Raw genomic sequence first — 26,216 nt, 5'->3', positions numbered from 1 at the left:
TGTAATTGAAGGGAGAATGTTAGGCAAATGAGGAAAGGGAAGGAACAGGATAGGGATGTTGGACGGGATGAAGTGAGGAAGGAAGTACTCAGACATGAAGAAGGACCTGATGTAGAGTAGGATGTTATTTTTTGCTGGGGGTCAGAAAATATTCATTTAGGAGCTGTCCATCCAAAAGCCTACCTTAACCAGTAGATTACCTTATAATAATAATAATAATATAAATAGTGTTGGGGAAATAACAAAGAATCTATGTTTAAAAAAGCATTATACTTCAAATGAATAATATATAAAAAATTCAACTTTTCCAAAATGACAAATACATACTACAATAGTTTTTTTATAATTTAGCAAAATTCTAAGCAGGCTCAATTTCAAATTGAGAAATTAATGCTTTATACCTGAACAATGTGAATTTCAAAATGAAGAGACAGCTAGTTGATAATGCACAGTGCAAAGGAGTATCCATTCATAATACTTACGTGGAAAACTTCTGATCATCTTCCTCACAAAGTTGCAGAAGTGCAGCCTGAGGAGGGATGAAGAGGACGAGGAGTAGGAGGAGAGGGATGCGGAGGAAGAGGTGGAGAAGGTGGCCGAGACGGCAGCCGCGGCCCCTCCCACCATCCCGGCAACCGATGACCCACTCGTCCCACCTCCGCTCCCACCACCCCCGCCACTCGTGCCTCCGCCACCCGTGCCCCCTGTCCCTCCCCCACCACCCCCCATCATCCCTCCACCCCCTCCGCCTCCCCCTCCTCCTCCACTGCCTCCCCCTCCACCGCCACCCCCACCCCCCTCCTTCACCTCCTCCGCCTCCAGGAACAGCCTCGCCCCCTCCACGTACTCCACAAACGTCGGGTGGAGTGAGTGGGTGTCCCGATCCAGGACGCACGGACTGCACCAATCAGGAAGAACAAATGACACAAGCACGTGAGAAAAGTCACAACGGCGACAAATACCACCTGTTCCACGTCTCCACCAAATACATCGACCATTCGCAAAGTACCTCTATTTTCCACAAAACCATCCCTAAAAATTAAGTGAGTCGTAAGCACAATAACATTCATTCCTATATTATTATAAGGTAATCTAACGGTTAGTAGGTTTTTGGATGGACAAAATTACTATTTCAACAATTTGTGACCCCCAGCAAAACATAACATCCTACTCTACATAAGGTCCTTCTTCATGTCTGAGTACTTCCTTCCTCCCTTCATCCCGTCCAACATCCCAATCCTGTTCATTCCCTTTCCTCGTTTGCCTAATATTCTCCCCTCAATCACAGTCTTCAACATCCCACTACCGATCAATACCCCTTCATCCATTTTTCCTGCCTCCATAGGATTTCTCCCAACAAACCCCTCTCTTCGCCCACCATACCAAGTACTTCCTCATTTGTTTTCCTTTCGGTCCATTTCACCTTCTCCATTCTTCTCCACACCCACATTTCAAATGCCTCCAATATACTTCCATACAACCCTTTCTTGATACTTTCCCATCAGGTGGTGATGACTTTGTAAGTCGAAACCTAGTTCGTGTCTGATTAAATATATGTGAAATAACTGAATATTTCTAAATAAAACTTATTCTTATAAAATCTCAAAACCCACTGGGTGTATATGCCCTAGCTGATGTATTGATGAGGGTGGAGATAAGTCTCTGATCAACTACAGGTCTGCAGATGCCCTTCCAAATGCTGTACCACGAGAACATTAAGGTGCCTGTTGATTCTCCACGAAAAATAGACAGAAAAGTTTGAAAAAATCAATCACTCTTTCTCCATGATCTAATTTTTGCAGTGGAAGAACACCATTTGGAGGTTTTAAGAAACCTTGGAACCTGCTGATAAGGTGATTATTAACAAAAGTACAAATTTCATGAAAGCATCTATGATACTACTCCATATTTTTAGGCATAAGATCTTATGAATCTTGAAATTGTTAGGAACAATTTGTCCTTATGCCAAGTACATAAAACTTCAAGACGTGATGCCAATTTGCAATAAAATATCTAGGCATTTAATTCGTTGAGTAGTACATAAACACCATTATCATATTTCCATAACCTATTTCAATATTACAAAAGGAGTCACTAAAGCCATATTTTAACATGGCATCTTATGGTGGTTGCAACTGCCAAATACATCAACCATAAATTAATTAAAACTTAATAATGAATAGAATAAATGTAAATACATAACTTCTTTTTTCATGAGGGATGTTTTTATTAATAAGTTAGCAAGATTGCTCATTGAAAATGAACTGAAGACCATAAAAACCTTTAATTTTCTGGAAATATTCGAATATGATCCACCTTCATGCCATGTGTGTATGCATGTGTGAATTGGCGTTTTCCTCAGAGGGTTGGCCCCTGGCGTTTGGTTCGATGGCCTTGCTAACTACTTTGTGAAGATTACGGGAATGTAGTAAGTTGGTCTAGTTGAATTATTTCCACACTAATTGTTTATGGCCCGAGGAGTTTTTCATTTTCGTTAGTTGTGTGGCTCTGGGCACGCACCTAACTGCTCAACAGCATTCGCCAATAATAATCAGAAGAGGGTTCCAAATATTTATACTTGTCGCAGGTAACTTTCTACGAAGTCAGAGCCTAAAATCTCAATCACTTTTAACATTTAGTTCCATCGGGTAGCTAATCTGGAAAAATGGGAACTAATGAACCTAAAATATTAAAACATTTTCCAACTGCTAAGTTATCCAGTTTCACCTTGCAACCTACATGTGGGTCAAATTTCAACTCTATAAAGAACTCCACATGCCCTGCGGTAGGTCATATTTGAGGGTAAAGTGAAAAGTTCCCAGGCTGACAGTGAAAGACTGCAATTTTCTGTCAAAAAATCATTTAACTTTTCTACATAATCTCCCTCAACTTGGACACATTTGGTCCAGTGTTTCTCCAACATCAGTATTCCTTCCCGGAAGTGAGAGTCTGGAAGGCTGAGAAAATATCCATCCACGGCCCTCTCAACTCTTTCACTGGACATGGAGAGCTTCGCAGAAATAAATTTCTCTAAGTTTGGGAACAGACAGGAGTCTGAGGGTGCTAAATCAGGAGAACAGGGTGGATGAGCGAGCAAATCGCACCCCAAACCCCCGTTGTTTTCCAATCACCAACGCACCTCTGTGAGCAGGTGCATTGTTCTGGTGAAAGATCATTTTTTTCTTCTTCGAATCCTCCTCTTGCAAATTTAGGCATCCAGCTGGTCGAGAAGGCTGGAATAATATTTGCCTGTTATTCTTCTGCCTTTTTCAAGGTGATCAATTAACAGGATCTCTTCCGCATCCCAAAACACACTGGCCATGACCTTTCCGGCAGATGCCATCGCCTTTGCTTTCTTTGGTGCTGAACCACCGGCCTCCACCCACTGCTCCTTCGACTGCTGCTGTTTCGTTTCTGGCGTGTAGTGGTGGACCCATGTGGTCTCATCCATCGTGAATAACTGCTGCACAAAATCAGTCGGTTCCCTCTTCAATCAGTCCGAACATTTTCGCAAAAATCATTTGCACGTTTGCTTTTGTTCGGCATTTAGCAAATGTGGCACCCACCTTGCGCTGAGCTCTCGCATCCCTAATTCTTTGCGCAAGATGTCTCGCACCCTTTCTTCATATATATATCCCCCCCACAGCCTTGGCCATCGTCTCACTCACCTTCGCTTGCCCATCGTCCAACACGATATTGAGCACCTTTTCCATGGTTTCCGGTTAGTCGCGGTATTTGGCTTTCCTTTGTGTGGGCCATCTTCGTAGATGTACCGCCATGTTTAAATTCAGCTGCCCACTTTTTAATGGTTGAAACTGAAGGAGCAGAGTTTCCGTACGATTTTGTCAACTTTGGATGAATTTCCTTACGTGGGGTTAATCCACCCAAAAGAAGATTTTTATCACCACATAATATTCAAGTTTTCCCATTGTAACAAAAAACACGAATGACGTCTACTGCATAAATACTTGTACACAAACTACTCAAGAGAACAAGTTGAAACTTGTCTTACGAACCAATGACACGTGCACCTGGGCAGGAATCATAAATTGTTTTTAAAATTAAAATGCCATTTCTGTGTCAGGCCGAGAACTTTTCACCTCTCCCTCGTACGTAGCACTCAAGACAAATGAAAGAGTACACAGAGTTACTGGCTTTTGTCTACAGCTTCCAGGAGTCTTTCCTCATATTCCAAATTAAGTATGTAAAATCTACATAACATGTAAAAAACTAATCCATAAAAGCATATTTTCACTTGCAAATCAGCAGATAATCTGCACGCAATCTGCTTTCAATAAAGAATAAGACATGAACCTTTTGGTTCAACTGCTACATTTTAAGTGAAATAATGCAACTATAAAAGGCTATATTTTTAAAAGAAGCAGCCAAATTTTAATTATTTTTTATTGAGAGCTGCACCAACAAATATTCTCATAAGGAAACTTTTCATTTCTGGAAGCACCTACACACTTACATAATGACTATGGTTTTAAATCTAATTAAATTCAGCCTATTCACACTATTTAAATTAAATACCAATAAATATAACACTAACAATTATCCAGATTAGTATTTTCTAAAGACTTGAATAATTGATATTTTCATAACCCTCCTACGGAATGCCACAGATTCCAGGATAGCTATATGCAATAGATTTTCGACAAGGTATAAAAGGAATTGTCCACACGTGAAACATCAACATACCCTTGTCATGCAAAGCAATTAATTACCTGAGGCCAAAGGTTGCGTTTTCAGCAATCAGTTCAAGGACACGAACAAGTTGCAACCGCAGAGCATCCCTCCGCCTTCTCCTGCGCATGTTCTCTTGTTTTCGATCCACAACCTCCCTTATGCAGGGCACTAACTCTTCCATGACATCCCTGGGGAAAACAAACTCTCAATTTTAAAAATTATTGACTTTTGAAAAATGTAACACTATTTGGCAGGTTCAGTTATCTGAAATTTCAATAGAACTTAACCTAATCATCATTTTTTCAAAAATATTATTACCAATTTGTCATCACATTGCATCTGGAGCTTAAATATCAATAAAAGCAGCAAAATTAGGTCACAGACATTCTAATTCGATAGAAATATGGAAAAACACTCAGAAGAGTAGAGTTTGTGGTTACAAGTAAAAATCCTTGAACTGGTGTCACTGCAGGCACCAAAACATTTAAACTAGGTAATATTGAAAACTTACTTTTTGATCATTAACTAGACTATTCGGACCATTGATAAGCACTGGGGTGTCAATAAAATATAAATCATTAAAAACAATTTATAACAGACCCTGTACATGGTGGAAATTTGTCTATTAGAGAAAGGTTACTAGGCCTGGATCTGCAGCATTGGAATTTCCATGTTTTTGAGCTTGTATTTCACAGAACCTGCCGAATACCGCAACGGAACTTTGTTTGATCAACAAAATGACTTTGTCACCGGTGTAATATGGAATTTTAAACTTCATTCACTTCACAAGTACTAATACAGAGTGTCACGTGTAGTCTTCCTGGAATGGCATTTCCAGGCATGCCTTCAAGGGGAGGAGTGTGTGATGGGAGTTGAATGGAAGGGAATGCCGCCACCTGTCAGTGAAAGGCGGGACGACCCCCTTCCCCCCTCACATTCACAAAAATACTTCCTCCCTCCTCCTCCTCACTCTCCCACTATTTTCTGCTCGATTGCGGCCCGACAGGATACCCAGGAAAGCACCCAGAGAGAGCAAGGCCCTCGGACAGGGGCTCCCTCCCCACTGCTATTGCCTCAATTATTATGACTCATCTTACTCACGACTCAATCATTTCCAAGATCCTTGTTTTCTTCCCCACAATATTCCTCTCCCATCAAGCCCTTTCTGATTGGCCAAATGGAATAAGACACGCACACAAGCCCTTACCCTTACTCTCACATTTTCCACTAAATTGAATCAAATAAATTCACACCTGTCACTCTTAAGTTTGGCATATTGTTTCTGTTTCTTGGTGTCCTCATTGAATGCTTCAAGTGGCGTAGTAAAATGTCTTAAAGAAGCGCATTGAGTTTGCAGAATAAATTGGACATCATAGACCTCATTGAAAGAAACCAGTGAAACAAAAAAGAGGGGCACATGAAATTCAGGCGTAAAAAAACACAAGGGTACCACAACCATGCAGGGCTGTTAACTTTTGTCAAATTATCCTATGAAAAAGCATTTGGGGGAGAGGGACAAGTTATACGCCTATAATTGGTGTTTATTTTGAATGAAATACAATAAATAATTTGATTTGTTGAATAATAAACTCTTGAAGGCCAGAAACATGTATGTACAATTAAACCCACAGTGAATATGTAGAAAGCACATGAAAACATTTTACTTATTATCTAATATTCTATTTTTAATCTTATAAGTAGCAAAATATTAATTTATTCCCTGGAATATCTCGGGACAATATTGTCTGTGATATTGTTGTGTATTATTAATATGTCATTAAAAAGCTCAAACAATTGCTTTTTCTAAAGAATATATTGTCCATTAAACCTGCATATTACAGAAACCTGTCCATAGAGGGAAGTCATTCCAGCACTGTGTGATTCCACCATGGACAGTTTTCACTGCGTTTAAGTATTGATCTACATTACACAGCACTTCATGAAAAAATGTCTCCGCTACGAACTAACTAAGAGCAAAATTTTTACTTGATAGAATTACATACATTATGTAGATATTTCCAATTACACAAAGTTTTAAAACTCATTTCATTTTTTAAAATAAAGTAGTTATTTAGAAAATTACATGTTTAGATATATGAATTATTTGTGGACTTAAAAACAATCTGGGATGAGAGTTTAAAAGAATTTCCAGCCATGACTTTTTGAAAAAGCAATAGGGCCATCAAAAAATAAGTCCTATTACATATTCATTTGTATACTTTCCATGAAAAATAGCTGCTTGTGGAATTCAAAAGAAAAGGACAATTTAGCCAACGTAGCAAGAAAAGAACACGAAATTGAACTTCTCAATAATCTTGGAACTGAAATCATAGAAATTACCGACATTATTTCATCCAATTATTATGAACTGTGAAATGATACCCCAGTGGTTCATCTTCTTTCACCAAAAATGTTAAATTAAGAGCGTAAAAACCAGTTCACTAACTTCAAAGCTTCGGGGTTGACTCTTCCAATGGCATTCACGGCAGCATCTCGAACGTCAGTGGCCTCATAGCGAAGCAATGGTATCACTAGCTTGTAGAGAGAGGAGGGTGGCGATGTGGCACCCATTATGGATGAAGGCGTGAGCCCAGGTGCTGAGGAGGAAGTAGCAACACCAAACCCAAATCCCGTGACCACATTAATGGTGGCTGCTGCCACGCTGCTACTTCGGTCCACACTGGACGATGCCACGGCTGGTGACTTGCTATCCCCTCGATCTGAGGTCAAGCTGTCAGGGGATGAACTGGTGGGCAGAGGGAGAATTAACCTTGCATCCCATCATGCACTGCCCTCACAAATGCCAATGACTACACACGGTCAATCCCCATATTTACATCATCGGAATTAAAGTTTTCCCAAAATGTACGACAATTTTATCAGGTCACATATTCTATTACTCTAATGCATTTTTGGAACCCATGCATTTTCAGTTTTCCCCCAATTTGCATCACAATGTGCTGGATTAAAAACAAAACTCATATTCTAAAACAGTTCCTCAAGTACATCAATCTTTGTTTTTTTAACTTTTTTGACTTTGTGCATATGCATGTGTGTTTCGTATACAGACGCCTCAAAATGACAGGAGAGAGCAGTAATTTGAATGGTTTTAACGAAGAATTTTAATATGGCAGACACTACTGATGGAAATCTGAACTTCTAGAACTTGTAATCTCAGTCTTGCAGGAAAATATTCGTGCAATGAAATGAATACTTTTTTCCACTAGAAGTTATCTACGTAATTTATACATCGTAAGAACACCTGAGGGAGACTACTCATAACGCACATGAGTTTAAATTATGAGGAATTTAAATGAGTTTGACCCAAATGTCATGAAGCATGGAAAATGCAAAAACTGATGACTATTGGCACTAAGTTAGTAACATTAGTAAATAGAAAATAAGCAATTAGAACAAATTCCAAAGAAACTGCGGGAGATGCCGCAACAGTAACTTTTAACGGAGCCATCCGCTAATGTGCATTTCAATGCAACAATTTCAGAGTGTAAAAATCATTCGCCTTGACTGGGATTCGAACCCAGATCAGAAATTTCGGAGTTTAAGAGGACGCCTCGGTAGCTTAAGTGGCTAAAGCACTCGACCGGATATTGAGGGATCTGGGTTCGAATCCCAGTCAAGGCGAATGATTTTTACACTCTGAAATTGTTGCATTGAATTAGAACAATTTTTTTACCTACCCCAACACGAAAGTAACCTCCATTTCACAAATGTTGGTGGTTCCTTCCCGATGATGAACTTTAGGTTTTACTGTACATAAATTTACAGATTATATGCTTGCAAGTTGGCATTAACAGGTAAAAACATATCATTTATGAAAATTATAATAAGTTACAACTTAGGAATTTCTAATTAAAATTACCAATATAATTCAATATAATCTTTGTTTTCTGGTTCATGTTTTTTGGATTATTCCAATCCCCTTCAAATTATTCCAATTTCCATTGTATTTAGAAATAACTTATTACATTCAATCCATAATGTTGTATCACATTAATTCTCAAAATATCACGCGGTGTTCCATATGGCTTAATCCTGGGGCCACTACTATCCTCGTTTTACAATAATGGCATTTCTTAATCTCTTCAATAGACCAAATATCAACTGTATGCACTAGACCTCCAGATATATCTAAATACCACAATCAATTCCTCTAGCTATACAAAAAATTAATGCTCACCTCAATAACATAACAAGATGGAGCACGCAAAACTTAGTTAGCCTAAATTTACATAAAACGCAAGCTATAGTGATTGGATATCTTAAACTGCTAAAATCTAATGCTGTATTTCAACCACTCAACTTGTATCTTTAAGGCACATTCATTCCATTCAAGAATGTTGCCACAGATTCAGGTCTCCTTATAGATTGACTTTCAGAACTGTCAATCAGTCCGTCCACTCCCTTGGGAAATATCAGTATGTTATGCCCACCACATGAAAAAATCAGATAGTTTCTTCTCTCATTATTCCTCACTTTGATTATGGTGACAGAGTGTATCAAGACCTTTCAAACAAGCTGTCGGTAAAACTAAAAAGGCATTTAACTCATGGGTATGCTTCATTTACAATTTGAAAATTTCTGATCACATGACAGAAGATTTTAACAAACTAAACTAGCTATTTCTGGAATCTTGCAGGAAACTCCACATGCTGTCCTTTCATCAAATACTTAATTATGAAACCACTTGGCGTTTTACCAATGCCTTCCATAGCCTTGACAGAATTCATAGAGTAAATACCAGGGGTCATCAAAAACCCATTATCATTAATCACAGAACAACTGCATACAACCGGTCATTTGCATTTAAAGCATGTTGTCAGTGAAATGAGCTTTCATCCATCAGGACTGGTGCACTGCAATCTCTCCCATCATTCAAGTGTGCTTTTTTCTTCCGAACCAACTTTCACTCCCTCCTTTTCCTTTGGCAGGAGCACCATTCTTTGTGTCGGCATTTGTAAATATAACTAGGAATATTGTTTTACAAGTACTGCTTGCATGCATTAGTATGTGCATGTACAACATGTGTACATAAAGCATGTGTATGCATTAATTTTATTGCCATTTATGAATAATCTGTTGAATTTATCCGTAAGTTTAATATTGTAAATGTGTGATGAGAGGTAAACGAGACTCCATTGCCTCAATCTCGCCTACGTATCTATGAATGGCGATCACTCAAGGGTGCCCATCTGAATTGTGAATTCTTAATGTGGACTGTGAGGATTTCCGAGCATGAAATGGCTTGACTTGCCTCAGGCTGAGGTCTGGAGAGGCTGAGCGCATGGCTGCAGCCGTGGCGGCAGCACTTGGCTGTGGGGGCACGACTCGGAAGGCAAAAGCGGCAAGGTAACGCCACGCAATCATGTGCACATCTCGTTCCGATGCCGGCTTCTTCACAGCCGCAGAGCTCCTCAGGAGCGATGCCCGGTTGTCACTCACGGGGCTGGAACCACAAGGATTGAAAGAAACAATCTAAACTTGTGACACTCAAACATGTTAATACAAAATAATTCAGGTTTCCAAGGCAGTCCTGGTAATATCAAAGAATTAATTCAACCAAGAAAAACCCAGTGGATTATAGCTCATCGACGAACAGGGAAAGATTTGAAAGTGACACGCTCAAATTGGCAAGTGAGCCTGCATGTACTCGCTGGAAAATGAAGAGACCAATCACTTGTAATTTCACTGAAAATATATTATCACCAGCAATCGCACATTCAGTTGAAAATAATTCATTGGTAGTAATAATACAGTTCAAGTGGAAATTACAGGTGTTTTTTCAATTCTTTTTTACAAAATGGAAAGCTTCCACAAATTTAAACCTGTATCTGTACTAATTGTACACCCTTGATTATTTAAATGATCAAAAGTAAAAATGTGGACTAAATAGATTTTCATCTTATTAACCAATCATTTGGTATCAAACTTTATTACCAAATTTCGGTACAACGTAGACACATACATTTCCTTTAAACACTCCATATTAAACCAAAATTATGCACAGAATAACAATCTTAAACCAGGAGTTATACTAAGCACCTCCAAGAATCTTTATTCTTACTTCTCAATAATGAATATTCATTTTCATAAACTTGGAGATCTAAAATCAAGCACAAAAATGCTGTGACAAACATCATTATCTCAAACAACACACCTTTTATCAATAAATCCACCCAAAATTATTCTCTCATTCAGAGAAGAGTATTAATAACTTAGCTTTCATCAGATTAAGCCAGAGAAATTTAAGAGGGTATATCTTGCTCCTTAAAGGTTTTATCTACTCACGATGGATCTATCACGGTGAACAATGAATGAAGACGGGAAAATGCGACTGGCCAGGAATAGTTGACAGCTGATGGACACTGCCAAATGAGCCCTCCAACACCAGTTGGCGAAACACCGACCCCCCGCGATACCAGGAATCCCATGAGGCAAGCAAACCAAGGATCGCTGTTCACATCCATTTGGCTGCCTGTCGTCCCACTGCCTGCTACTTTCGGTTGCCCCTCCTCTTGGATCCCTGCAACCAATTGGAGAGATTCTCTTTGTAACTCATAAAAACCAACAGTTTGCATTCACCTAATTATAATTAGTACTTTAAATCCTCATAATTTGAGATCACTTGCCTTTTCTCCTATGTTTTTTATCAAACGATCTATTGTCAATTTATTAAAACAAAATATATGAAAATGGAAGTTAAAAACGTACATTTTTTATAATTATTATTTAATTTACAAACGTTGGTCAAAAATATATTGTTTGGATACAACTTTTAATACAATGACGAGCTCAATAAATATTAATCACTTAAATGCACCCTTTTATCATACAGGGATCGTCCGGAAAATAAGTGTACTGACTCCTGGGCTGGGTGCGCCGCTCCAGGCGCGCCCAGCACCGCTCTGACGGGCTGCGATTGGAGGGGGGTATGTTGGCAAGCGACGCTGAAAAAGGCAGTCGGCTCTGAGCTGTGATGTAGTGAGGAGCTCTGTTAACGCGGACCTCCACGCTCGACCCACGTCACGGAACGCGATGCCGAAGTTTTTGGAGCAGCGTTATTTCATCAAATTTGCGGTAAAGCTTGGGAAATCGTCTACCGAAACTGTCGGTATGATTAACCAGGCTTACGGGGATTCAGCCATGTCCAGAAACATGATCTTTCGGTGGCACAAGATGTTCGTGGAGGGCAGAGAAGAGGTCGACGACGAACCACGGCCTGGACGCCCATCAACGACACTCACCGACGAAAATGTGCGAAAAGTTCGCGATGTACTGAACTCTGATCGTCGTCTTAGTGTTCGGATGATAGCAGAGCAGTGTAATGTGCCAAAAACAATAGTGCACGAGATTATTAGGCACCAATTACAGATGCGAAAAATTTGTGCAAAGTTGGTGCCGAAAGTGCTCGGTGATGATCAAAGACTCAATCGTTTGGAAATCGCGACACAACTTGCGGATCACTGCAAAAATGATCCACATTTTTTAGAGAACGTTGTTTCGGGTGACGAGACGTGGATCTTTGAGTACGACCCGGAGTCGAAGAGACAAAGTGCGGAGTGGCACACCGCATCATCACCCCGTCAAAAGAAAGCTCGCATGAGCAAATCTCGGATCAAGGCGATGCTCATTGTCTTTTTTGACAAAAGGGGAGTCGTCCACTACGAATTTGTGCCTGAACGACAAACTGTAAATGCTGCATTTTACGTCCAAGTGCTCGACAGGCTTCGAAAACGAGTCGCCCGCGTCCGGCCAGCGATCAGAAACATCTGGCGGCTGCATCACGACAATGCGCCGTCTCACACCGTGCTTGTCGTGTCGGACTTCTTGGCCAAGCACGGCGTGGCAACGCTGCCGCACCCGCCCTACAGCCCGGACTTGGCACCACCGGACTTCTTTCTGTTCCCGAAGATAAAGAGGAGTTTGAAAGGAACGCGATACGGGACTTTGGACGCCGTCAAAGAGGCCATGACGACGTGTCTTCGAGAGGTTCCCGATGATGCCTTCGCGGGAGCGTTCCAGGAATGGGAACGCCGCTGGAACAAGTGTATCGACTCACAAGGGTCCTATTTTGAGGAATATTAGCTTAAGATATGTAAAAGTGTAATAAATTTTTTTCCTGAGCTCAGTACACTTATTTTCTGGACGAACCCTGTATCAGAATCATAACCAAAATCATTATTTATCAGATAGTTACATGCCACAATAGATATTGTCAAACATAGTAAAAACAGAATACCTATACATGTTGCTATAGATGTTTTACTTTAATACCAAGTCACTTGTGCCAGCATCAAAAAATTCATTGACAGAGTAAAAATGCATGTTTGATGGTCAATATTAAAGTTTAGTTTTGGATGGTGAAACAGTGTAATATGCAAAAGATGATGGTTTAATAAATAATGCTAAGCCCATGCAGTTCACAGAGCCTTGGTAATAGTTGCAGTTTTGAGGGGAGGCAACCGACAGCTGAGGTCAATAGCAGATGGAGGGGAAAGGAGGAAGGGTGGATGGGCATTAGCCTACTCTTCACGAAAAGTGCCATAGGGTCCACAGCTTAACGTCCCACCCATTGGACAGCGTGCTCACTCAAGATGCTCTTCACAAAGCATCTCAAGTAAGGATCGCGATACCACTGACAAATATCTGCCGCCTCCGAGATTCGAACCCGGGCCTCTGGGTGGGAAGTCAGCAGGTAAGCTACCAACGCCAACCCATTCCCCCAGCATGGCCAATGTTCCTGGTGGGTTATTCCACCAGGACCACCAAGGAGTCTTGGGTCTTTAGTTCATGCCTGTTTATTGCTTCATAATCATATTTATTGGATCTTGTCAAGAGTGTAATAGCATTACATTTAACATTCAATAAGATAGCACAAGTATATAGGCCGTACATCTACCGAATAAGTAAATTGAACATGATTACGGCATTTCTGTTTATACATTTTTAAAACTAAGAATTTCATTAACATTTTTATTCAAGGAAGCAACATGAATCTAAATGACATGGCCTTCCAAGTTTTCCCAACCAAAATTAAAATTCATCCAGGTTGTTTATCTGTAATTTATAACAATCATTATAATAATAAAACATATATATTGAGGTGAGATTAAGACTAGATGGTCTACAGACACACTAGATAGTAATTTATAATGTAAAATAACTCACGAAACACAACAATTAAAGTGCTATCTTTCATTAAACATAAGTCTAGATTTTACTGAGAACCAATTTCTTCGAAAAAAGGTGTAACATTCACCTGTATACATATAGAAAAGATTCTATACAATGAAAAACATTTATGTGATGGAAAAAATAGAAAATAAGATATCTTTGAGTAAGTCCACAAACATTGCCAGAGTTGCCTTCACACATATTAAATGGGGTAAACAGGAGGGAAGCGACATCTGCAATAAAGCTGCAATCACAGCTACTTAATTAATAAGTAAACAAAAACATATTGTCTACCTAATAACACAAAATCGCAGGACATTTTCATAATTTTCCAAAATATTTATACGTTTTACAGCTTTTATAGATGAAAAACCACCCTGTCATTGTAAAGTTCATAAATTTTATTTGCTTGCAAAGGGACAACATTTTTCTAAATATTCCAATTGCACGCATGATAGTGGATATCAAATGGTGCTAAGTAATATTATTATTACATACATTGTGGTACTATCACACTTGGTACCAAGTATAACTCGTATCAACTTATCATTAGTCTACATCTTTAACTTTATTTCATTGCATTTGACATATTCCATTAATTATTTGTTTGAAGTAAAAGTGGCAACAGTGTAGGAGATTATCAATGTATCACAGTTTTTTTCTTTAGTAAATAGCCTGTTAGGTAATATGAAACAATATATCAGTATGAGGAATGCACTTAACTTTTCTGTATTTTCTTGTTTATTAAGTATAAACATATTGGCTAATGAAATGTTATGTTTTTGTTCGAAATTGGTGGCAACTGGTAGCAACTAAAAGAGCATGTCAAAATATGCAGCAAATAAATTAATGTATGAAATAAGAACGTAAATGATAAACAATGCAATTGAGGAGTTTTAACATCTAAACCAAAACATAAATGGAAGAATTTGAATGGGTACTGCAAATGTTATACACAAAATTTAATGCAGCGGTGTAAAGATCAATGTTCCTTGTCATGATGTAAAAATGCTTTCATAGCTAGAAATTGCAACTTATCAGCTATCCAAAATTCACAGGATACCTAGATGAAAGAACTTTCACTGCACAGAAGTTTATCAATTAACCTCACTTAGAACATCACATGCAGATTTTACGGCATATCAACTCTATTTATAAAATCTTACACACGGACATCTGACAGATGTAGGCCAACTCTAAGGGACATTTTCTGAAAAATGTGAGTCAATAAAAAATTGAGAAAAAACAAATTTCAAACTCAATTTTTCTTCGTACCATTTGAGGTTTTGATTAATTTCCAGCACTTGTAAGTCAGGTGTATAATAGTGAAATCATTAAAAAGGTTTCAACTTGGAGCTAAGTAATAAATTTATGAAGTGTGTGTTTCAGTGGAAGAAAGGCTGATCCTAACTGATTATTTAAGGTATCCAAATCTGCCCTGCAATATTACAACCGATTCACCAAACTTGCTTCTGAAAAATAATAATAATTAAAAATAAATATAACTCAATTTAAACTCAGAAAAATATTACTGTAGAGACAAGCATCAAGGACAAATAACCAATGGATTATGGACTGATATCCTAATTGAATGTATGGGATAGCACACAGACATTTCTTCCACAAGTACACATCCATCACTTCCTTTCTTTTATATACCTTCTGGCTTGTTGGCATATTCCCAGCTGATTCTTCGATTTTATTGTCATAGGAGACCTTATCAATGAGAAAGCACACCTCAAGCATAAAACACTGGATGATTATTAAAAGAGACGTCATGAAAAACCACTAAATCTGGACGATGAAACCCATTCAACAAATAAACGGATATATCTGAAGTTCCAAGAACCCATCAAATACTGATGGAGCTTACCAGCTGTCCAAACGCTGGAACTTCGTTCTGTTAACCACTGAAGATCAACGCAAGGGGCTGAGAGCGCAGCCGTCTTCTCAGCAGGAGGAAGCAGACTCAGAATTGATTCCACCAACTTTGGACAACAGCGATCAATGGCATCAATTACAGCCTCCTCATCTAAGCTGCAGCCTGAGGACAAATGTTTATTAGCAAAAGAGATGTAATTAGAAATAAATTTCAACAGTCACCACTGTTGCAGATGTATATGTCACAAATGTGTCCACCAAAATTAGTGCATTGCATGAGTGACTGTTTTCATGTCTGTGCCTTTCTTTCAGAACCATCTCACAAATATGGCTAGCAGTCGATCAATTCATCATAATCTCCCATTTACATAACCAACCAAAACTTTTTGACACAATGAATCATCTCATGATGATTCAGCTTTAGAAAAAATATAGAACCACCACTCATACAATTTAGAAATGACAGGTAATAGTGTAGAATAGCATTATTCAAACAAACTGAAAACAACATGTTGTTTTTCAGGTTTCCGCAGCATTTCAATTGAAGTGATCGACTTCCAGGTGTGCCATCACACATTGATATCCATTAGTGACAACAATTTTTGCAGCCACCTGCTGGCATTGATAGGTCAGAGGACCTGAACCACTAGTAAGTGCCACTAGGATCAAGGAGAAACTGCTATCACCAATGAACAATGCGATGCAGATGAAGAGTTGAGAGCTGATATGCTTTGAATAATATTCACTAGCAAGTCGTAATCGAACCAGCCCCCAGCCTACCCGTTATTTTGAGCAGAGCCTTGACTTCCCTCAAGATGGGCACCACCAATCGACGAGGAGTGGCTCTGCATTGGCACAGCATCACCAGAGCAAAACCTTCAACAAAGTGGAAGACACCACAGCCAACAGCTGGAGTTTCCGGCTTCATGGGCACCTGGTCCAAACGGGCCTGCTTCTGTTGGCAGGCAAGAGGATGGAACAACACAGCCACGTTGAACATTAATGGGCGACCCACAAGATAAGACTCTCAAGCAAAAAGTGCTTTCAAAATTCGTTCAAATGAATCCAATTACATTATTAGACCACAGAAATGAACCAGCGGGTCAGTTTGGCGGGTGATGAATATTGGGTTCACCCAATACTAAGCCCAGCAATGTGGGAAATTCAGCCATCAGAGTGGGGCGGCCAGTTCCTTCCCCTGTGCAACCTCTTGTTTAAACTTGGGTGAAGCCGCGGGTGCTCAGTGGCATCACCGGGAATCAAACCCAGGGCCTCCAGTCAGTAGCCCGGTGCCTCTCACCACTGGACTACCACACCCACAATAACATTATGGCTTCAGGCATTTCATGCCTTTAAAAACAATGCACATAGATCTTAACTTAATCAGTCCATCAAGTACAACTTACAGACACATCTCTCTGCATTCCTCTGGGGCCAGAGTTATGTTGTTGAGAGGCTGAAACTGTTGCACCAATCAAGGCATTCTTCCAGCAAACTAGCAACTGCAAAAGCATCCTAATTCCATTATCTAAAAGCTGGGGAAAAGTATCTTGGACATCCCTCACTAGGAACTGAATAAACCCTGGAAATAAAAATACATTACTTGATGAGATGATGACAAAATAATGTATACTACTACTTATACTACTACCTGTTCTCATAAAAATGCAATCAAGAAATAAAAATGATGTCACAAGAGGAATCTTCAGGACAAAAATTAATAAACCCATTGAAATTATTTTTAAAATGATTCTTTTAAAGAAATTTTTTTAACTTGCAAAGGACCTAAATTTTTCTACAGACCATTTCCCAGTTATCTACATTAGAATACAAAAATTTTGGAGTGCATTTTAAACAGCTAAATCGGAAATGGAAATAGAGACATTATCAAATAGTCACGCATAGACTTTAGATAATAGACCTAACATAGACTAAAAATTCAATCACAACCATTAATTAGAGGCCACGAGAGTGAAACAATCTCAAAATTTCCCATGTGAAAATGTTTTTCGACAAGAAAATGAATATGCTAAGCAACGAGCTCTTAAGATGGAATGCCATAATTGCTGTGATAGCGATTTGAGCGAGTCAATTCTTGCCCACCCGCCCTGCAACAGGCAGAAAGTTGGAGGAGGAGGCAAAGCGAGACTGACCACATATGACATGATGGCGCCAATCTGGGAAATCCATGACGAGTGTCTGAAGGCTGTGAAATGCAAGGGAAGCAAGCTCTGCATCCAGGTGAGTCGTGAGACGGGAGAGGAGATCCACTAGGTCTGGACTGCTCATGCCATCCGGTATGAGGCGAGGTACTGCGGCCACACAGGTGCGAAACAGGTCAATGCGAGGTTTGCGCTCCCCACTCATCATCTCGTCTGGCTCCTGTGGGCAACCAAGGACTCCATCACCAAACACCTCACCAGACCCTTACCCTTCCCCGAGAGCTACACCCAGAGTGACACACACAAGTGGCATAGAAATTGACTGGAAAACAAGATCATCGGGTGACTACTCATCCCTGGTGAAATTCAAGTTGAACAATAATTAGGAAACATTATCAGTCGTGCTGTTTCCACCACATTGGCACATACCCATCATACTGGCTGATTGTTTTAACCACGGAAAAGGAAGTGATTCTAGATCCCATAACCCTTTTAAAAAACCCTGAGTTACCCATAACCCTATAAAAGGAGCCTCGACCCCTCTTAAAGAGTTGTGGGCAACTCAGATCTGTGAAATGACAAATGCTCACATGTTTAGAATCTGGTGAGGAAAATAATTCACCATAAAACTTTTAAAGATGTTACCTTTTAGAACTGAGAGGCTTCATGATGAGGGTAAAAAATGAAACTTTGCACTTCCACAATAAAGATTTAATATTTCATGGCACATAGTTTTGATGCTGAGCATCACCACCTGATGACGTGCAGCATCTTAGAAACCATGGTCGTGTGGAGCATTAAATCTTTATTGTGGAAGTGCAAAGTTTCTTTTTTTACCCTCGTCATGAAGGTATCCCACAAAGTTAACCCTGAAACTGTCATGTTTTTCTGAGAGGCTTCATTGCCTCCTTTTTGTCTTTTTTGTCAAAGTGGTTGACTTTGAAATGCAGGGCTACAATAAAAAAGGAGGAGACATTGTTTCTGCTTGACTTTAAAAATGGATTTCTCAACTAGACAAATTTATCACATAGTAGGATAGACCAATAAATCTCCAATTCCTACATCCTTCATAAGTCTACTAACAATTATTCCTTTAATGTCAGGGTTTTCTGGAACCTGACGCCAGCAATTGAAGATGGACGATAAGAAACAGTTATGCTCTAAAAATGAAGACAATTAAATGAACAATAAAATTGAAATAACTATAACTCTTTAATGAAAAATGGGTCATTTATTTTGTTATCACATATTTAGCATTGGTAGTCTTGGATGCAAACAACTCCTGAAGTAATGAATTCAAATGTTATTTCATGTGATTCATAGAGAGATAATAAATAAACTATTAGTTTCTTAAAGGTGAACTCATTTGACTTAACAACAGCCAAACTCTTTCAATACACCATGAGCCACAAACATCAAAGTAATAAAACTAGGATGGCTGCTCAACTATTGTGTTTGGAATAATTAATCTACATAATAACTCATACTTTGTATTGCACCAATATGAGTTCGAAAAACTCATCTCAATTATTCTCAACAAAGAGATATTTATGTACTTCATGGTGACAGGAAAGAGGTTCCTCCCCAAATAATAACGCCACCTTCAACGCTCAAACCCCCAATATTCTGAGACAAAAATGAAGCACCAAAAATTAAATTGAAACCACACCCACCTTGTTAACGTTCTGAGTGTTGGTCATCATCAAAGGACGTCCATACTGCAAGTCCAACGCCCTGAGAATATCATCAAAAATTCGACGGACGTATGGAAAATATGGAGACATTCCAATGCTTCTGGCTGTTTCTTCAGTCAGCATCTAAAAGAGTAAAAACAGCATTTAAGTAGGAGCATCAAAAGAATTCCATCGAATAGTGCACTTGTGTTGTCAGGTTAGGTTTTGTTAGTAAAGGCTACAAAATGAATCATTGCACCGTTGTACAAGTTTTGAAAATTTTGAAAAACCTATCAAGTGGTCAAAGAAGGTTGCCTTACAACAACTTAATCCATACAACAGAGCCACAAAACTTAATTCTTGCCACAGTAATGTTTCCCTTTGTGTTCACAGAGTGGCAAATGATGAAATGCCGATTCTCTTCTGATGATGACTCCTCTTCTCAGCCGCTAGAGAGGTAAGGAAGTACATGAGATGTTTGCTAACTCATATTTCACTCTCTCTGCCTCTAAACTTTGCTTCTTCATACTGATGATTCTACTTGAAACTACGCAGTGTTTAGAAAAGAGTTACTGATACACAGGCAACATTTCCAAATGGAGTGATCATACATACATAAGTATATCGTGCCCATCCAGACCCTACCTTAAAACCAGTGGCATGCCAATAGTAACAATAGTAATGAGGGAGGGAGAAGGCGGTCCGAGGAAAAAATTAGCTTTACAATTTTAGGCTCAAGGTGTACCTACTTCTGTAATATGTTTTGGATAATTGTTCACATTCAAACCAGTTTCCCAATCAGACTTATTATGGGTCCAGTTTGATGCAAAAGGGGGCTTATCCTCAAACAATAAATAATATGAACACACCTTCCTCTACCACAACAAATATTTTTTAACGTTATAAACCATAAATTGGTGTTCGCCAAAAGAACTCTTTCATTCCTGTCAATAATAACACATGAGAACTTGAAGAATGTGCTAATAATATATGAGCTCATATACAGAGCCTGGAAATGATTCTTTGAATTTTATCGAAGAGGGGCCAACAGAGATTTGGTGCCAGACAGTCACCAGGAACCAGTTTCTACTTCTGCACCTCATAGATTATCAGCAAAGGATATGTTTTCAGCCAGAGAAAAAATGACACGACCTTATGGAAAAATAAATTGGACTTGGGCAGATGGAAATCATCAAAAATACAGGAAAATCAATGCAATTATTTCAAAAAAGAAGAGTTTTAGTTTTCTTACTAGTTAGTTTAATTTGCAAGACAATGGTTTTGCAAGAATTCCAGCTGGTTTCTTCAGTTCAGCAGCGCTGGTGATGTGGTCCTGACAGCCTCTCTTCCTTCCACCGCGCTCTCTTAAAATCTGGTTATATCGATTCCTTGAAAACCCATTTCCAAGAGCTGTCTATGAAGCACTTTTATGATTTCAATTATTTCTGTTTGGCCTGGGATAATGTGAAATTAGCACTATTTATGTATTTTGATTAATTAATCAAACATAAGCTGGAAACTAAATGTATGCACCCATAGCTGTCCCCAAAGGAAGGAGCATTAAGTCAATTGTCAAAGCTGAATTCACATTTATTTTTATTTCCACCCTCTACAAGGATAATTGGAAGGGTCAGAGCAAAGTCAAAGAGAAGGCATTACTGCTGCATAACAAGTTATATTCAGTTATTAGCATCCATTGAGGGAACACACACCAACCTTCTTCAACAGGATCAGCCTATTGATCTGTGTTTCATGTCCCTTAGACTCAAGCAGAGGGAGTGATTTAAAAAAATATGGATGACGGAGAATTCCATGTATTGATTAAACATTATTCTATGAAAGGCAAATCACCCCATCATATTAAATAGGAACCTGATTAATACTACTATGGTGAAGCTACACCCACAGGCCAGCTCGCTCCTCAACAGTTGTGGCTTCAGAATCAATGATTCTTAACTCATTCCCCATTCCTCCCAATCCTCCATTTGAGGCTCCCTTAGACTACCATCTGCTCTTCAAAATGAAGAAGTGGCCGGTGGGAAGACGAAGATGAGATCATGGAAAAAATGCCCACATCGCAGAGTTGAAACACATTACTTGGAAGGGATCAACAAATTGGAACAGCAATGGGCCAAACGTATTCGCCTTAAGAGACAACACGCTGAAAACTATAAAATGGTTTCTCTCGAAAAATCAAACATCTATTTTTGATTTGTGCAGGAATTTTATAAGCCACCCTTGCAGTTGCCACCACGTGAGGCGATCTTCCAAATCAGTTCTCCGATTCGCAATCGGGAATCAGAACCTTCAATGGCTAATGGCCTGATTAATGCATATTAACAAGCACACAGGCATTTCTTTTTTCATTCGATGATGCCACACCACATAAAACACTCATGAAATACTAAATAAGAGTTGTGAGAAAAATTAACTGATGTCTAATATTGAAACATTTCTATCAAAAGTCTTCGAACACCACTAAATTGAACAGATTTGATGATAAAATGCAAAAAATCCTTACCTTACTAAGAAATGTCTTTTTAATCCTGAGGGTGTTCCCTGATGGCAATACTCCGAGTGATCGTGGCATTGGTGGCTCCCCTTCTTTCTGCTGCAGTGAGTCTGCGACCACTAAGAAGGCTCTCAGGCCGACACTCATGCGCTCTGGGGCCATTATCACTTTGACCGGACGACCAACGCACAGCAGATCAAGAACTATTTCCCTCATTGCAAAGTCAAGCCTCTCCTAGAGCCACCAAGAGAAAGGCATCAACAATAAACAATTAGAACCAGCCACAATCTGTAACCACAGCCACGCACAGGTCTTATCTCATCTCTGCATAAAAATCTACACAAAATATCCACCAAAAATACTGTTTACACGACTTCTAAGGAAGACAGTGATCATACCAAGTGATATAACTAAGAAATGAACGTTTACCCATAACTGAACAGTATAAATCCGAGATAAATTTCAAGATTTACATAAAGCATTAATAAATGGTATAAAGTTATATTAATTTCAAGAGTTAAACTCTTTCACAGAACATTTCAAGTATTAACACACGATAAAAATAGCCAACGTTTTAATAACTCACCAGAGAAATAAGAGTAAACATATGAGATGACATAAATCAAGCTCAACTTTAACTGAAAGTCTCCAAAGTAATTATTTCTTTTCATTCCAACATTCTGAATAGAGTGCAGAGAATATGATTAAAATATGTTTGGAAAAAGTTTTAATGACTTGCTAACTTACTTAGAAATGTGATTAGAATAACATAAATCTTTGGAAACTCACCTGAGCAATGAACTGAATTATCTTCACGAAGATATTCAGGGGGGTTTCCCTGGGAACTACTGCCTTGGATCCTTTCGGGAACAGGGAATGCACAATGCTGTGCAATCGAGATTGAGTGGCAGAATTGCTTTCGCATTTTATCCTGATCATGTACACCCACAGCAAACGATACAGGGATTCTATCAAACATAAAATACACAATAATTTAAACTGGATGTTTGAGGTGACTAGGTAATTGACTCAATAACCACCATTCACAACAAAAGAAGTCTCCCAAGTTATTGCGAACAACAGATCCATATCCCGACACCAACTACATACAAGGTCTGTCCTAAAAGCAGTAAGAATGAGTCGATTAAAAACAATTTGTTGCCTGAATTGATGCATTCATTCGAAAGTCTTTGAAGTGGCACCCTTGTGCATCCAGACACCGCTGCCAGCAGGTTTCTCACGCCTCATATGCCTTCAGGAAGGAGAAACATGGCATGCTACTACGCTCCCTCATCACGGCCCGTTGGAGCACTTTCACTGAGCTATGGTGACGTCCTTTCAGCACGGATTTGAGGCCAGGGATGAGGAATAAGTCTGGTGGGGCAGCATCAGGGCCGTGAGGGCGGCGACGTTCGAGAAGACCTTGGCAGATCCATGCGCGAGTTTCTTTTTGATCGTCTGAGAGCACTCGCGCTATCCCAACTGCGAACACACCTTTCTCATGCCCATGTTTTTGGGCACACGTTCATTTGCATCACTTCCAGGGATGCCAAGTGCATCAGAAACCATGCAAACACTTAATCCGAAATCCCTGTCCAACAAAATCTAGCAAGATTTGTCACTTTTTGAGGTCAAAGGCCATCCTGAATGTTAGGCGTCTTCAACATCTTCTCTACCCTTCCAAAACAACTTGTACCTCTCAAAAACACCACATTTACCCATGGCGCTGTCACCATATGCTGTATTGAGCATGCCTTGAGTCTCTTTCCAGTTTTGCCCAGTTTCATGCAAATTTTAATGGTGCAGAGCTGATCTGATAAACCAGTTCATGACGTAGCACAAGGAGGTCACATTATAGAGGTTTGGCAAATGAATGATACACACTCCGCAAAGGGTGGGAGCCAACTGCCGCCTGCATCCAGAGACTCCCCTCCCTTGAACCCAGCCAGAGAAACTGCCACTTGCCTGTCCGCCTATCCGGAAAAAAACAACTCCTACTACTTTTGGGTCAGACCTTGTATTTCCAACAGATTGACGCTCTTGGAATAAATCCACCAAGTGGCATGAAGTCACAATTTATCTCTCTTTTTAAACCCCAAAGCTTTATCATAATCAAAATGGAACAAGTAATTAAAGGCATTCACATAATTATGTTACATTAATTTTTCCAAAATTTTCACTTAAGAGCAATAACTTGACTTAGAAACAAATGAACGCTTCTGAAAAGCCTTCTTGGCCTCACCTAAGGCAACTCTCGACATCTTGGGGTCCCTGTTCTTCAGGTGTGAAAGGCAGACCGCAAGGAATACATGCCAGTTCTGCAGGAATGATGCCTTTTGAGACACGCAGAGGAGGCAAGTGACCAGTGGGAAGAGTGCCAAACGATGCTTGGATTTGGTGCACATGTCCAGGGTAGTGACGTACAACATCTCCACGAAATTCTTAAGGCACGGCACGTTCACTTCATTTTTCACAGCCTGAAAAAATACACTGCGCTCAATTTCTAGGAGACGGAGGATACTCAAATCTTTACATCACTTGAATACCAAACATCACCATTTTTCTAGGGACAAAACAAAATAGGTGGTTTTCTTTTGCATTTATTAACGCACAATACTCTTTTGAAACACAAGCAAACTCCTCATTCAAATTATCTCTTAATGTTCCAATGAACCAAAATCATGGCAATATTTTTACGAAATAACTATGCAAACTCCTAAGGCCATAAAACATTTACATAAAAATAAGCAAATTGATATGAAATTAAAATATTTCAAAAACCTTACCGCTGCTACTGGCACCAAGATTTCCACAAAGAGTCCTGCCAGTGCATGTTTTATGTCCTTATCTTTCACTTCTAAGAAGTACTGAGCACATTCTTGCATGAACTGAAAGGATGCCTCAAATTCTTCGATTGGTGCCATCTGGGATCAAATGAAACAAAGAATCATGCATTAGAAAATATAATTACGATTACTATACTTCAGCATTGTTATTATTATCAAAAGGTATTCTACCAGTTAAGGTAGGTTTTGGGAGGACACAACGACCAAATAAATATTTGTGGCTCCTAATAAAACACAATCCAGCAACCTACTATACTTCGAGTCCTTCTTCATCTCTGTTTACTTCCTTCCTCCCTTCATCCCGTCCAACATCCCTATCCTGTTCCTCCTTTATCCTCGTTTGCCTAACATTCTCCCCTCTATTACAGTCTTCAACATCCCACTGCCGGTCAATACCCCCTTCATCCACTTTTCCTGCTTCCATAGGATTTCTCCCAAGAAGACCCTCTCTTCGCCCACCATACCTAACACTTCCTCATTTGTTTTCTTCTCTGTCCATTTCACCTTCTCCATTCTTCCCCACACCCACATTTCAAAAGCCTCCAGTCTACGTCTATCCTCCTGCTTCAATGACCAAGTTTCCGCACCCTAAATAGCTACCCTCCGTATCAAAGTTTTCACTAGCCTTTTCTTAACATCCTTACTCAACGTCCCCGTCATCAACTCCCTCCTCGTTGTGAAAGCCTCTTTGCCTAGCGAAATTCTTCTCCTTACGTCCCTAGTGCTTGGACCGTTTTGGTCCAAAACACTTCTGAGATACATAAACTGTTATACCTGCTCTAGTTTTTACCCTCCTATTTTAATGTTTAGCTTAGCCTTTTTCTTTCTAGAAAATCGCATAACCTTTGTTTTATTTATATTGATTCTAATCCCATATCTATTGCACTGTATTCCCAATTCACTCAGCAATGCTTGAAAACCCTTGGCTGACTGACAAACTGACCATGCCTTTTGAAATATCATATTTTACCATTTTGATTGCTTATTTTTCTTAAAATTTAAACCAGTAGTAAGATTTTTTGTTCTCATATTCCTCTCCATTTGTGATCTCATTTCTGCAATGGCATCATGAGTACCTCTCCACTTCCTACACCTAAACTGATCATCCCCTTAGTAGGGGATGGGATGGGCATCCCCTAAGTAGGGGATAGTGGTGGTCCCTCTGCGGGGGGAATTTCCTACTGACTGCAACGTTGGGTTGCATTCCCTGCCTTTTACAGTCTCTTCGGGGGGTAGAGTGTTTCGTGTTGCATGTTCA

The 26,216-nt window shown here is 39.4% G+C and overlaps 1 protein-coding gene across 1 annotated transcript in view; it reads right to left on the bottom strand.

The window, feature by feature from the left end:
- The window catches only part of fry (Protein furry), a 120,504-nt gene that overhangs the window by 65,090 nt on the left and 29,198 nt on the right, over positions 1-26,216 (bottom strand). Inside the window, exons 10-24 of the mRNA XM_071582478.1 lie at positions 24,899-25,036; positions 24,355-24,589; positions 22,902-23,080; positions 22,122-22,346; positions 19,601-19,744; positions 17,919-18,147; positions 17,172-17,347; positions 16,546-16,720; positions 15,758-15,928; positions 10,999-11,233; positions 9,965-10,156; positions 7,139-7,438; positions 4,731-4,880; positions 798-898; positions 483-551 (exon numbers count right to left, since the gene is read on the bottom strand). Of these exons, the coding sequence (XP_071438579.1) occupies positions 483-551; positions 798-898; positions 4,731-4,880; positions 7,139-7,438; positions 9,965-10,156; positions 10,999-11,233; positions 15,758-15,928; positions 16,546-16,720; positions 17,172-17,347; positions 17,919-18,147; positions 19,601-19,744; positions 22,122-22,346; positions 22,902-23,080; positions 24,355-24,589; positions 24,899-25,036 (2,719 nt within the window). The remainder of the gene's footprint in view (positions 1-482; positions 552-797; positions 899-4,730; positions 4,881-7,138; positions 7,439-9,964; positions 10,157-10,998; positions 11,234-15,757; positions 15,929-16,545; positions 16,721-17,171; positions 17,348-17,918; positions 18,148-19,600; positions 19,745-22,121; positions 22,347-22,901; positions 23,081-24,354; positions 24,590-24,898; positions 25,037-26,216) is intronic.

Source organism: Hetaerina americana, unplaced genomic scaffold, assembly GCF_022747635.1.
Source record: "Hetaerina americana unplaced genomic scaffold, ioHetAmer1.1.p SCAF_113, whole genome shotgun sequence".
Classification (NCBI taxonomy): Eukaryota; Metazoa; Arthropoda; class Insecta; order Odonata; family Calopterygidae; genus Hetaerina; species Hetaerina americana.
This window is presented reverse-complemented; position numbering and strand designations above follow the sequence as displayed.